The sequence below is a fragment of the Elgaria multicarinata genome, chromosome 4 (assembly GCF_023053635.1).
Source record: "Elgaria multicarinata webbii isolate HBS135686 ecotype San Diego chromosome 4, rElgMul1.1.pri, whole genome shotgun sequence".
In the NCBI taxonomy this organism is placed as follows: domain Eukaryota; kingdom Metazoa; phylum Chordata; class Lepidosauria; order Squamata; family Anguidae; genus Elgaria; species Elgaria multicarinata.
The window spans coordinates 131,884,067-131,898,738 of record NC_086174.1 but is presented as its reverse complement, the minus strand read 5'-3'; the positions used below and the strand labels follow the sequence as shown (position 1 = coordinate 131,898,738).

At 39.7% G+C, this 14,672-nt stretch overlaps 1 protein-coding gene across 4 annotated transcripts in view; it reads left to right on the top strand.

Annotated features, from left to right (window-relative positions):
- The first annotated feature begins 171 nt into the window (after positions 1 to 171).
- Positions 172 to 14,672, top strand: part of SMC6 (structural maintenance of chromosomes 6) — a 53,266-nt gene continuing 38,765 nt past the window's right edge. Inside the window, exons 1-8 of one of the 4 annotated variants that reach the window (XM_063125188.1) lie at positions 172 to 275; positions 2,391 to 2,536; positions 3,332 to 3,449; positions 6,442 to 6,547; positions 11,414 to 11,550; positions 12,601 to 12,662; positions 13,219 to 13,299; positions 13,610 to 13,711. In XM_063125188.1, coding sequence (XP_062981258.1) covers positions 2,393 to 2,536; positions 3,332 to 3,449; positions 6,442 to 6,547; positions 11,414 to 11,550; positions 12,601 to 12,662; positions 13,219 to 13,299; positions 13,610 to 13,711 — 750 coding nt within the window. In that variant the 5' untranslated portion in view covers positions 172 to 275; positions 2,391 to 2,392. Of the gene's footprint in view, positions 276 to 1,826; positions 1,844 to 2,390; positions 2,537 to 3,331; positions 3,450 to 6,441; positions 6,548 to 11,413; positions 11,551 to 12,600; positions 12,663 to 13,218; positions 13,300 to 13,334; positions 13,450 to 13,609; positions 13,712 to 14,672 lie in introns of those variants that run through there. The other 3 variants (XM_063125189.1, XM_063125190.1, XM_063125191.1) reach the window with 3 other exon arrangements.

Sequence of the window (14,672 nt, the reverse complement as noted above, 5' to 3'; positions counted from 1 at the left end):
TATGTAACTCTTTCCTTAAAAAACAAAAAAACTCTTTCTCTCAATAGCGACCGCAGGAAGAAGAACGTAACGAAGAAGAAGAAAGAAGGGGGCGGGCGGGAAACTGTAATCGAGACTTGCGCATGCGTTCTGTTTGGAGCGAGCGAGTGCTTAGCCGCCTGGGTTGGCGCAGAGAAAGAGGCGCGTTCGGTTATCGCGCGGGGTGGGCTTCTCCCCTCAGCGGTGTCGCGCTACTTCTGAGGTACATGAGGCGGCCGCGCGAGCGTTCGGAGCAGGTACAAAAACCTCTCAACGGTTTTCCCAACGGTAACTCCTAGTGGGAGCTTTGGGGCGGTGGCAGCGTTTCGGTTTCGGTTTCGCTGAGGTGTGTGACCGGGAAGGCATGAGCAGGCAGAAGGCGGGTTGTTGGCTTTTCCTGTCCCTGCGTAGCAGTCTCAGATTGGAATCTTATACCCGACATAATAATAATAAAACAATAATAATAACATTTACTTATTTATTTATTTATTTAGAATGTTTATATACCTCTCCCCATTGAAAAATTTCGGAGCGGTGTACAAGGTAAAATGAAAAAACCAGAATAAAACAGTTAAAACAGATTTTAAAAGAAGCAATAACAGTACTCCAAGGCTGCATGTTAAAGAAAGGCTTCTTGGAATAAAGATGTTTTCAGGAGGCGCCGAAACAATAATAATAATAATTATTATGATAATAATAAATTTATTTCTTACCTGCTTCTCCATCCTGATCGAGGCGGGGAACAACAATAAGTATAAAATACATAAAATATTGTTTAAAAACATAGTATACATTGTTAAAACTTCCTTTAAAAAATGCTAAAAGCATCCTACTGTAAGTCAACATGCATATAGGTTTGCTGGATTGTGGGAAAGCGCCTTCTAGAAACTTATTTCTTTGCGAAGTTGAAGCCGCAAAAACGGGGAGGGTCTGTCTGCTTTTACAGCCCAAGGCTCTCTGCATGTTTCATCATTGGCGGCACTAACAACAACACCATGCTTATTTCTTACCCGCCTCTCCCATTGGATCGAGGCGGGGAACAACATTAGTACAACAATACAATATAAATCAAATGCATAAAATTAATTAAAAGAGCATATAAAACCAATACAATGCCAAAATAACAATCAAGACATCTTAAATTTCTTGGTTTAAAATTCATCTGGGTAGGCTTGCCAGAAGAGGCTAGTTTTATAGTAGTCTAAACGTGCATAGGATTGTGCCCTCAACAATTCATGTGCCACCTTTCAGTACACAGTTACACACCCAATGTGGTGTAGGAAATTACATAAAAAACTTAGTGTTTATCAATTCAAATGAATTTATACCCTTTTAAAAATCCACAATGGGTAAGATTCATGCTGTTAGACCCATTGAATTCAGTGGATCTACTCTGAAGTATGACTAAGACTGGATCCAAGACAGTGGCAATATCATAAAAGTGGACTGAAAAAATGTAAAAAATTAGCAAAGTTGGCCTGATATGGGCAGGATCGGGGTGGGTGGGTTCATTGATATATATATATATATGTATATGTGTGTGTGTGTGTGTGTGTGTGTGAGAGAGAGAGAGAGAGAGAGAGAGGATGCAATTGCTGGTAATTTACCTGCTAAGTCTGTGACCATGGATCCAGGAAGCAGAATTATCCTTTGCCCCCCCCCCCCCCCGCCCCCCAAGTACTACCTTGGGGCAATAGGATTGCTTTTTTACAGTTAATCCTTCAACCTTACCCTCTCACACAGACTCCTCATGTACAGCCTATAGATCACATTAAGAACTTGCTTCTATTGTAGCATCACTACTTTCTCAGCACTGAATCCTACAGTACGTTGGAAATTGCACTGAGAATTACATTCACATCATGTCATGAAAAGATGTGATTTCTTTGTAATATTGAAGAACATAATTACTCTTCTGCATGACTCCTTTAATTTGCTAGGATAGTGTATCACTTTTCTGTTGTTCAGTATATGAAAGTCAATTTTTTTAATGGTAACTCTTAAAAGGTTAATAAAATATAGTTAAAAATAATAACGCTTTAAAATATGATATTTGATCTTTAATTATAGTGGGAATGATCCAGCCAAGGTTAAGCACTTTAGACCACAATCCTATGCATATTTAGACTCATTAGAGCATGACTCATTGGGGCTTGCTGGAGTTGTAGGACTTATTTTCTATCTAAATATGCATAGAATTGTGTCCTTAAATACAGTTTTATTTTAGTAGAGAGCTTAATATTTAAACACTTGCTTAAATTTCTCACAATAAAGTTAGTAGGATTTAAAACTATAGCTGTAACATAGCAATGTTTATAATCACATGTTAATGAGATAATTTTTTCCTTTATTTGATTGGGTTTTTTTGGTAGTTATGGCAAAAAGAAAAGAGCGAAGTTTTCCAACACCAGTGCCCAACAAAAGGCTTAGACAAGAATCCAGAGATGACTCTGATGATGAGCCTAGCCAAGAGGATTTGTCACAGTTGCAGATTGACTGCAGTGCTAACTCACAGTTGGTAAGCTATAAATCCCACAACATAGTATTCAATGTTATTTTTGAAAGAAAATGAAAGTGGTGATCAGGTAAGCATGAAGGGAGCTCTAGTTAACAGCCCCAGTAGCAAAGTGTCTAGTGAAGCACCTATGCAATGAGAAGGTAAGTCCTACCTATTTATTTAATTTATTAATCATCAGTTGAATCTGAAACGAGAGCACAGCCAAGGGCATTAAGTGCTGAGAGCTAAAAGCCAGGGAGGTAATTCTGTAGAGACATGCTTTTTTCAGCTCTGCTATGGCAGTGTAGCCTTGAGTGGCTATGTTAAGCCACAACAGAAAACTAGACTAAGCCCATTTTTGGAAAGTGGATAAAACTAATCTATAGTTCTATATTGATAAGGGTTACACTGCTAGCCTAGCTAGTGGGAAATTCGGTATATAAACAGAAAGTGTAATCTTCGCCTTCAGTTTGATCTCAGTGTGGACTTAGTTTAGGTTTTGTGCAGCACAAAAGCTCAGTTTTTACTTCAGTTTTAAAAACCTGGAGTGCACATTCAGAAAAGTACACATTGGCTTTTCAGCTGACTTTTCACATTAAGTTCAATGGCACTTAAGAGTATATTTAGGATTGTAGCCTTAAGCATGTGGGGAAATGGCAGAACATTTTCCTAGTAAGAAGTGCTGCAGCCACACCCTATAGAGTTCTCAATGTACACTCATCTACAATTGTTCTGAGGATCTGTGACTTTTCCAGTTTGTTTACAAAAGATTGGTGATTTTTTTCTGCATATAAAATGTCTTTAATGTATCTATAGCTATCAGGAGAAGTTGGAATAATTGAAAGTATCCAGTTGAAGAACTTTATGTGCCATTCAATGCTGGGCCCCTTCAAGTTTGGATCCAATGTCAATTTTATAGTTGGAAGTAATGGAAGTAAGTTTTCATTCATTAATGTAAGCAAAATAATAGCATCAGCTTTTCATATATGTGTTAATACATTTTTTGTTCGTTTATTTACTTATTATGTTTCTATACTGCCCAATAACTGAAACTCCGTGTGGTTCACAGCAGTTTACAATCCAAAACTGACTTTTCTTAAAGAAGATCCCCAATAGTTACCAGGAGCCATGGAGGCTAATGATATTAATGGTTACTAATGATGGCTATGTGCTAGGGTGGATGAAAATGGTTTAAAAGCAAACAAAAAAACAGCCCCACACATCATGAATAAAATATTATATTTCTCCCTAACTGAAAGAATAGCATAATTATAATTAGATCCTGCCCTTCTCTTATAGTTTCATAAGAATGAAGTTACCTACCAATCTAACATGGACATTAATTTTAGTTTTTCATCTCATGAAAACAGTTCTTTCCAGCCTAATGGCTTTTGCTTCTTCAAAGTTCTGTTCTTTCAATTTCTCTAATGAAGTCATGTGTACAAAGACACAGGCAAAATAGGATTGTTCTGTGCTTATGTGATCATGGAATTGGCCAAGCAAGGCAGAGCAGTTGAAAATATAGAAGGGTAGGCAATAGCTCCTTAACCACCACCATCACTACCCAGATCAAACAATAATAATTTGGATATTTTTAGCCCAGTAACTATCAAACCTTACTCTAACCTATCAGTCATGCGCATTTCATTTGCTGCTTTGTTTTTTGTGAGGGCAAGGCTGGGCTGAAACAGTGAAGCAGAAATAAGCAACATCTCAAAGAAAAACAGAAGACAAAATTGTCCAGTGTGCCTCTTCCTTTGTTGTCATAGAAAGGCTCTAATCCTATACCCATTTATGTGGAAGTTAGTCCCATTAAACTCAAGATAACTTGTTTCTGAGGAGACATGTCTAGGATTGTGTTGTTAACCTGTGGAAGCTGCTCATAAGACAGATGCTATATGGGAATATTTAAGAAGTTTTCTCTATCAGTAAAAAGGGCTGGTACATTTGATCGCCAACACCCACAGTGGTCCATGGTTCTAGGTGGTTTTTTGCCGACAGCAGCAAGCCACCCTGCCCAGATTTCCACATTACAATAAGCTGTGGAAACTGCCTGCCGTGGCTTGAATATTCGTGATGGTGGACAGTGCCCACCTCAAGCCACTGAAGACACACGCAAACTGGGTCAAAGCAATTTTAAACTTGCTTGTAAGAATGAAACAGTGGGTGGAATCCAACTGAAGTCCAACTTAGTGTAGACCCATTGAAATGAATAGTATTCAGTTAGTCAACACCCTACTTCTGGGTAACCAGTCTCAAGTTGTTTGAGCTCACACACAAGGTGTCTGAAGTTTCTGTAGAAAAAAAATGAAAAATTCAGAAAAAAACATTTTTTCCTGTTTTTTCCTAATCCTTTTTTGTTTTTTTCCTGAAAAAAATGGATTATGGGGTGTTTTATTTTAGCATGATGAATGAAATGTTTAAGACAAGGTGTTCATATATATTCTCAAAATGATTTCTAAAAACTATGTACAGTATCAGATTATTACAATTTTTGTGCACTGAGGACAAGCAAATCCTAGGTTGCAAACTGAGACTACAACTCTCAAATGCAAGAGGAAGATGCATTTCTGCCTCTAGGGGGGCACTGCCATTGAAGCAGAGACTGAAACTGATAGTGATGGCTATAGCTCAGAAAATGAGTCTGACTAAATTTCATGCATATTCATTGAATCTTGGTCTCACCTTTTCAGTTCTTTTTATAGGAATGGATGTTTTATGTCTGCTTGACACTGTGGAGGATTAGCAAAGACATAAATAATTTTCTTTGTTACTAATGTTGATAGTTTCTTCTGGGGGTTGTAAAAATTGTTTTTGGCCTGCTTCTCATAAACTGGCAAAACGAAAGAGTGTTCCTTACGCTTCAGGAGCTTGTAGTTCCATTTGTCACAAAAAAAGTGAAAACTTAAAAAGTTCAATTTGTACTAATTGCTTGAATATACTGTACTTTTAATATACCAAATGTGATAATTTTATGCCATACCAACTTGTACATAATTACATTTTATGTTCCTAAAGTAACAAAATGACTTTCAATCTGTAAAAGTGGCTAATATTACATTTTTTTAATTTTTCCAAAAAATTCTGTTCCCCCCCCCCCCCAAAAAAAAGAAAAGAAAAAGAAATTGGTGGTGGTGGGGAACTGTTTCTTTCCCCATGGCTTCAAAATTTTTTGGGAATTTTACATCTCTTTATAGATGCCTGGCACATTGTTTATATTCCTCTGGCTGTATGGTGGCCAGGTTAGACAAGGTTAGACTGCACCACAAGTCCCATCTGGCTCCTTTTGATACCCTGGAGTTGGAGCCTCTTTCCACTTGGAGGGCTGTGTTCAGCCCGCAGACCTGAGTAAGGGGCAGTCTGTGGCTTGTAGTCCCTTGCTATAGTTTCTGCAGAGCAAACCTCTTCAGTATACAGAGCCTCCTATGAAGACTTTAATTGCTGGAGTGGGCAGGAGGGGATGCCTCTTCACAAAGAACACTTAACAGTGGATCGTGGGCCACAGCAGTCTATTGTCCTCCTAGGAAAATGATAAACTACCCTACACTGCTTTATCTGGCTGTGTGATTTTCACCTTTAATCTCTGGTAACAAGTTACATTGCAGTAAAAACTATACAAAATTCTTGACTAGGTGTGGTGCTCTTCCATTGAAGGAAACAGTGCTGCAATATCAGGTAGAGTTCTATTGTAAGAGCTTGAGACAGCTACTGATTTCATGCCCCATGGGAAAATGTAGCTGAGGTATACTTAGCTAAAGAGTATTTTTTTATGTTAAGAGGTGATTGTGTGCTGTATAGATTTGTAGTTTCTTTAGGAAAAGTCTTTAAAAAGAGAAAGAAAAGAAAGCATTTTGTTTGCTGGAAGAAGCTTAAACTAATTCTATAGTGAAACTGACTTAAAAGACTTTATATGTTGCTTCACCCAGGTGGAAAGAGTGCTGTGTTAACTGCCCTTATTGTTGGCCTTGGAGGAAAAGCTATAGTGACGAACCGAGGATCATCTTTGAAAGTGTTTGTGAGAGATGGACAGAGGTAAGTGAAGCTCCAGTAATGAAGCAGAACAGGCAAAAACAAAACCAGGGAGGGGTGTGGAAGATCTGGCCCTTCATCCAGGAACACCAAGGTCTTTTCAAGACCATTGTGTTGGGCAAAAGGGACATTAATTACAACTTTGAACTGCCTAGTAATATTATATTTGCACTTGACATACATTCATTTTTACTAATGAACTTATGAAATTGGATTTTTTCCATGGAAAAATAAAGCACTAGAAAATTTTCTGTCCTATATCATTGCTTACCTTACACTATAAGGATTGGGCTTTTCCCCATTTACAGGCTATTTAATCTTATTAACTGAATAAAGGGTAATAATTGTATTTAAATCACACATTCCAAAGATGCTTCTGTAACTATGTCAGATTTAAATCACTTGTTTTGTCATTTGAAACTCTTCTGGATAAAAATAAATGAATTAGTTAATGTACCCTTAATTATTACCTGAGATCTATGACAGCTTTTGGTTAAAAGATGGCTTCTTGAATGTACATGTTAATTAAATCTATCTGGTTATTTATTATGATCTGTGTGCAGTCCTGCATATGGGTTCTTTACCTGTGCAGGGCTTATTTTAGGAAGCTAAAATAGAGTTCTGGCAGGTGCCATCACACCCTCCATTCACACACTCAGTGGTTCTTACATTTCTGCTCAGTTCCTTTCAAATCGCAGCAAGAGCATCTACATATTACTTAGTCCTAGATAAAACAGATCTTCCCCTTTCTAGTCTTCTTAGTGTTCATTCTTTCCACTGTTTGACTGTACATTTTTCTTACAGTGCCTGTAAGAATTGCCTAAAGGATTGCCTTTTTCTGCAAATGTTTGTCTCACAGTAGCAAGTTATTAACCAACTGATTAACACACCTTTTGACTTCTGTACCCAGGAGAAAGTAATCTTGTAGATTTGTGTAGACACTGTCAAGCCTTCAAATGCCAAGCCAGGAGAAAGAGCATCCTGCCTGAGATGCCCATCTGGGAAAGGACATTGGAAGCTACCAATTCAGCTACATCAAGTTTTAGGTCTTTGCTGATCTGTTCTACACTTGTGGTTTCCATAGGCCGGTTTATGGATCATAGCCAGCTGCGGTTAGTGGATCAGCTGCCAAGACACTGCCATTGAAGGAATTTTGTGGTGTCTATAGAGGCTGCTTAAACAGTAGCTGCTGAAGTTCAGGACTTCTTGCTTCAATATCGATCTGTATACTGGGCGGCTCCTGCAGTGCCCCCACTGGACATCTGGTTCTAAGTTATTGGTTCAGTTGAAGCCTGCATCCAAGCCACATACAGAGCCAGCTTTGGCTGTTTTGAAGAACTTGTTGTCGCCAGAATTGAAGCAGCAGTCAGAACATCAAGATTAGCAATAGAAAGACCTTTTCTCCCCGTATTGAAGAAGTTTGCCATTATGATGTCCCCAACTATTCTACAAGCAGGAATGGCACCCGCAACTTTCTCCTAGACACTTGTCAAGTTTTCAAGAGTCAGTCGCCTTTGAAAGAGTGATTATTGACCACACTCTGCATGACTCAAGGGTAGTCACTCATACAGCGATTGACTCTGCTGGGTCTCACTGTTGGTACTAATCATTGATCTATCAAGCTTCATGCTCATCACTGTTGTACCAATAATACTATGAATATAATTTTATCTGGGCTTCACAATCATGCCGTCTTCTTGCTAGGGGAGCTGTTCTCCATCACAGATCTTTCAAGGAGAGTTTTGGAGGCTATACACTCTTAGTGATGAGTGTTAGAGCTGCTCTCATCTCTGTCCCTTCTATTCTCCATGTGTCTGCTGGTTTTGAGTTAGGCTACTTTTGTGTTACTATGGGGAACTTGGTTACATGCCCTTAGCTACTATTTCCAATCCTTCTCTGTACATTATGCTGCATCCCCTATTCAAGATCCAACGTTTTTGTTTGTTCATACCAACATGTTGCTAGTGGGAGCTACCCATTTCTCCTTCAGGTCACAACAATTTCCTAGGCAAAAGCTTCCTTAGTATCACCAATATTGAAGATTGGGATCATTTATCCAATACAGGAAGTGAATGTGAATTACGTTTTTATTATCCTGTGCTAAACTGCATCGTAATAGAAGTGACACAGTAAAAATCCAGGCAGCAAGAACATTGTGCACCTAGGGATAAGGGGCAGTGTAGGCTCAATGTCTTCGACTGCAAAATTTAACCAATGGCCACTTTGTATTTTAGGGTAGCTAATTATCAAACCTCCATGTTTTGCTCTCAACATTTTTTTGTGGGGAAAAGCCACTTCCTCCTTTGAGCCCTTCCTGGATAACAAATGGGAACTTGTGCAAGTGCTTCAACATGAGGCCTCCCTTTTGACGAAACAGTGGTTTAATTTCCAACAAATGGCTAGTGGTAGTTACAGACCTATAGCAGCTGACAGAGACTGCAGCCAAGCATGCCTCATCAAAGCTATCACACTTAAGCAAGTGTTTAAATTGTATTCAGAACCTTCCTTTTGATGCAAAGGCCCTTTTCAGTGAGTCCACTCTAGACTCAGAGCAGAAACTGCATATGACTTTTCGTCATGGTTGTCATCAGCCAGCAAACAATCTCTAGTGCTGTCATTGGCAGAGATTCTCCTCAGGCTGAACAACATCCCAAGTCTACTCCTTTCCATGATTCTTATCAGACAGGCTCATAGAGTGGAAGGAAGACCTGTGTAATGGCTCAGACATTATTATTTGTGTTCTCTCTTGACTCCCATATCTGTCCTAGAACTCTTAGCTATGACCAAGACATTTTGTACCTTCTGCAATTATGTTCATAATAGACTAATCAAAGTTGTTATAGTCAACATAACCACAATAGAGTACATGAGCAATGGGGAATGAGGTTTTACACCCTACTACATCTGGTGCTACAGTTTTGGGAATGATATGTCCCACACAGTTGAGATTAACCTCACAGTTTGTTAGAGGGCCTGCTAGACTTGGTGCTCTCATGAACATGCATGTATTCGTGAGCAGTATGCATATTTTCTATTGCTAGGGGACTCGCTTAGTGTCTTCCATCACCTGCACCCTCAGACAGTATAACCTGTATTGCAGTAGGACAGGAGTGGGGCAGCACTCATTGGCAGATGCTTTCCTCTGCCAGTAGTTGGAGCCATTTCTCTACATGTTTGTCCCAGTTCTGTTTCTTATGCACATAGTGGCAAAGATAATTTGGGATAGAGTGGACTGCATACGTCTTACTGTTGGTGGCCCCAACAGCCTTGGTTCTCAAGCTAATGCATCCCTCAGACCTAAATTTCTTCTGGCAGCCTCTTCAGATGAACTATCTTGGGATCAGGGCAGAATTCTCAACCAAGACCTTCACAACAAAACACTGTTTGGCATTGGGATACTTCTTGGAGGCTGTCACAGAGGCTTTTAGGCAGACCGTAAGTTGATCATCAAGGTGTTGTATGAGACAAAATGGAAACAGTTCCATGAAATGTACAGCAAGTCAAACACCAGTGCATGCACTTGTCATCTATCTACAGGGTTGGACTTCCTGTTATCCCCTAGGAACAAGGGTTTGTATCTTACCAGTTATGGTCTACTCGGTGTTGGTTTGCATTAATCATCGTCCAGTTGAAAACCTGTTTTTTTCTCATTGTATGATTAAATGTTTTTTGAAAGGACTGTCTAAACTACATTCATCCCATGTCCCACTAACACCTTCTTGGATCCTCTCTGTGGTTCTGTTGTAGTTGATGAAACCATCTTTGAACCACTCGCCATGCACCTCCTTAAGTTTCTTTCTAGGGTGGGTGCTTTTTCACTTGCTATGACATCTGCAAGGTGGGTGAGAAAACTATGCAACCTCCAGCATTGCCCACAAAGTGGTCCTGATACCAGATATTTTCTTTCTTTCCTAAAATGGTGTCCATTTTCTATCTTAGGAAATCTCCTTCTTGGTCTTCTTAAACCACTGACACCGTTGGAGTTCTTGCTACATATCCTGGATGTTCATCAGGTGCTATGATTTTATCTGGACAGGACTAGGATCTTTGAACAGAGCTCCCATCTGTTCCTTTTTTATAAGGGTCCCAAGAGAAGCAAAGTCAGTGTCAATACAACTTTTTTCTCAGTGGGTCTACTCAGCTGTCGACCTCTGTTACCAGGTGGTGATGCTTCTGGTCCTAGAGATAGTCTGGGCTCACTCTATCAAGTTGTACTATCTATGACTTTCTTTCAGTGAGCTGATGGACTTCTGCTATGCTGCTACGTGGTCTCATCCTTGTAGATTTGTACATTGCTATTGGCTGGGTGTCTGAGCCAGGAAGGATGCTGTGTTCAGCTCTCTGGTTGCTTAGCACCTGCCTTACTTCAGGTAAGTAAGCTTACTATTCTACCCATATGTGGGATTGCACACATATCACAAAGACATAAGATGGTTTTATATTTTTAATTGTAGTTCTTTGAGTGGTCATCTGTGTGAACACAACCTTTCATACTACCCCACTGCAGTTAATGTTGTGCATCCATTTCTGCTTTGTTTCTGTTTATAAATGACATTTCAGTCACAGAGTGGGAAGTTATGAGCCACACTCCTTTGAACATGCAATTTGGAGAGTGGGACACCCCCAAAAAATCTAGCTTGGGAGCAAGCAACTTGGTGCTTCCAGATGTTTCAGACAATAACTCCCAACCAGCATGATGAATTTTCATCTGGAGGGAACCAGATTGTCTATCCTTGCTCTAGCTATAGAAGCTTCCTAAAATAGGCCCTGTGCACGTACAGGACCCATATGTGAATGCACAGATGATCATTTGAAGAGCCACCTACACAGGTAAGCAACCTGTCCATGTTAACTTACTTTGTGCTTTAGCTCTGCAGATGTTTCAATAACTCTTCGAAACAGAGGTGAAGATGCATTTAAACCAGAACACTATGGTGACTCTATAATTGTAAATCAACACATAAGTTCGGAAGGGCATCGTAGTTACAAGCTGAAAAGCAGTACAGGTTTGATGATACTTTCATTTTAAAAGTATTCAGAATGTATATACTTTTAGAAGGAAGTCAAGGTGAAGTGAAACTCAAAAAGTTGAAATTATAACTGTTCCCTGCTCTCTCCCAGTGATTTTTTCGGTATGTTTTTAAGTGCAGGGATGTCTCCTTTTTCTCCTTTGTGTTTAATTGCTCCATCTGCCACTTTCTCTCTGATTTCTTTCATGCTTGCTTTATTCACTCACTATTTCCCAACTTCATTTAAAGCTCTTCTTTCTGATTCCTCTATTCTTCCACCTCTTAGTTCCTCCTCTTCCCTACACGTATAGCCAAGAGCCAGCACAGTTGTTTATTCAATGAGCTAAATGTGGCAGCTGGCAGCATGGCTGACTGAAACTGTCACTTAAGCATTTGCTTTGATACTCTGCCCTTGCACAAGGGAATACATATATAGTTCTTGTTTTTTTCTGTTTTGTTTTTGCCCATTGTGAGTGTTAACGTTTTTGTTTTAAACTTGCAGATCTTACGGTATCTCTTATTTCTTGTTAAGGCTGTTTGCTTTCAAAGCTATCGGCACTGCTCACCCGAATTCAGTATTAATGGGAATGATGATAGGATTGTGCGTACGTAACATTGGTGTTTACAAGGGATCAGCTTGTTAAGTGATTCCTCCCCTGCCCCACTCCAGAAAAGAAACAACCTTCCTTGAGAATGTTATCATTAGCAACAGAAATCTACTACTACTTTCTTTATTGCGATCTATAGATCCATAAAAAGAAAACAACCAAACAACAAACAACCAAACACAAGAATCAGACATGAAATCATACAATTAGAGCTATTATCAACTTTAGTCTAATACACAAAGAGCTTGCAAGCCTGATCCACGAGCATTACATGAGATTTGGCTATCTTTGATTTTTATCTAAAGTACACTTGGTGAAGGTCAGACAGCTTTTTTGTAAGGGGGCACACTGTGAGAAACTCTGCTCTGGGATACTTTAATTGGAGCTATACGGTGTTGCTTTTAAATGCTGACTATGGTTTACTCTTACTTATATTCAGGTGTCTTAATTTCATCTAAGAAGGAAGAACTTACTGCAATCCTGGATCACTTTAATATCCAGGTAATGCCCCCAAAATGTCTTAATTCTGCATAGTATAGCATCTTACACATTTTATTTAAAAATGATTTTATAACCAATAAGGATCTAGCTACCGTTTGTTTAAGAGCAGGTATGCAGCTAGCTGAATTGCAGCCCCCCTGCCCAACCTCCATAAGCACCTTTTCATGCCTCCCAAGAGGCTACTATCAAAATGCCCATTTGGTGTGCTGTTTGCTCCACAGTTCTATGAATTGTGGCCAGTGGTGATGTAGAATTTGAATTTGAATTTAAAAAAATAACCAAGCTATGATGAATTCAGCTTTTCTAACAGACATGTCATATACACAAGGCCTACCTGTTAAAAATCTCCTAACTTCCTGCTTTGGGAAACTGGTTCTTAAATGCTCTCTAAAGACTTAAAAGAACCGTAAATAAATGCACTTAAACTCAAAATACTTTAATTCTGTTGTACTTAAAACAATGTTGTATTGGATATAGAGAAAAATGTCTGATTCTCGGTTGATGACTTAAATATTTGCTTCGGTTAAAAAAAAGTAAAGACTTATCTTTGTTGCAGGTAGACAATCCTGTATCAGTTCTTACCCAGGAAATGAGCAAACAATTTTTGCAATCTAAAAATGAAGGTGACAAATACAAGGTAATCAAAACTATATAAAGTAGTTTTTAATGTCTAGGAGAGTGGTGGGCAACACATGGCCTACAGGCCACATGCGGCCCCTGTTACCTTCTGTTTTCAGGAAGGCCAAGATGGAGATACGGAGGGCATGCACAGAATTTGCATTCCCTGGTGAACTCTGATGATGTTTCTTTGTGTACATATTTGCACATTTTGAGCTGGGAGCAGGCAAGCAGGACTTTTAATGAATTGCATGACACAATTATGCCCATAATTCTTAGTCTTTCAAAAATACAGTTTTAAAACATGAATTTTGTGTTTCTTGAGTTAGTTCTTTATGAAAGCAACACAGTTGGAGCAGATGAAGGAAGATTATTCATACATCATTGAAACCAAAGAAAGAACAAATGATCAGGTTGAACAAGGAGGAGAGGTATGGAACGTTTTTAGTAGTATGTAACAACAGTGTACTGGTTGAAAATACCGTAGTGGTTTTGTGTGTCCCAGACATGCATACTGTAATCTGAAACTGTTTTGTTCTTCTTCGTGGTCTCTGTGCATCACACATATGGGCTCTGCGCCTGCGCAGGGCCAGGTTCGGAAACTTCTCAAGCTGAAAATCTTTTAGGCGGGAACCCCTCCCCCACCGTCCACTGAGCATGCTCAGGGGTTCCCGCCTAATCCCCTCAGTTCTCTTCAACCGCCTGTGGGTCAACAGCATTTGGAGACTTCTCTTGGTATAGTGCACTTTTGTTATATCATAGCTGAAAAATCTATCAATTTTTCCTTCTTTCTCTTGTTTCTCCAGTTTTCTATCTTTCCTATTTAAAAAAAAAAAAGAATATTTGTTTGTTCGTTGGTGTCTTGGTGCCTTTGGCACATCAAGGCCTCTTCAAGAAGTGTTCCAGTTGTGGACAGAAAATAGCACAAACTGATGGACATTCTTTGTGCTTGCTCTGCTTGGGGGAGACTCATGTTGTAGAGTCGTGTGCCTTTTGCTTGAAGTTTTCAAGGCAGGCACGAAAAAACCGCGCAGAGCGCCTTCAGGCTACTCTCTGGGAAAAGGCTTTGGAGGCAGTAGACAAACCGAGAGCGGCTCGCGTTTCTACATCTCCACACAAGATGGAGTCTATGCCCCAAAATCCTCCGACAAGGAGTGAAGCCTTAGCGGTTCCCCCCTCCTCCTCTCAGTCCGCAAAAGCGGCAAAGAAGATCTCTAAGAGAGCAAGAGAGCACTCTGAGGCCGAAAACCCTCAGAGAAAAAAGAGCAAATCCATGACAAAAAATGGAAAGAAAAAGTCATCGAAACCGATTCTGTCGGTACCGAGGAGCCCGGTACCGAGTACTTCGGTACCGAGCCGCGAAACAGGGCATAGAAGCCCGATATCGAGTCT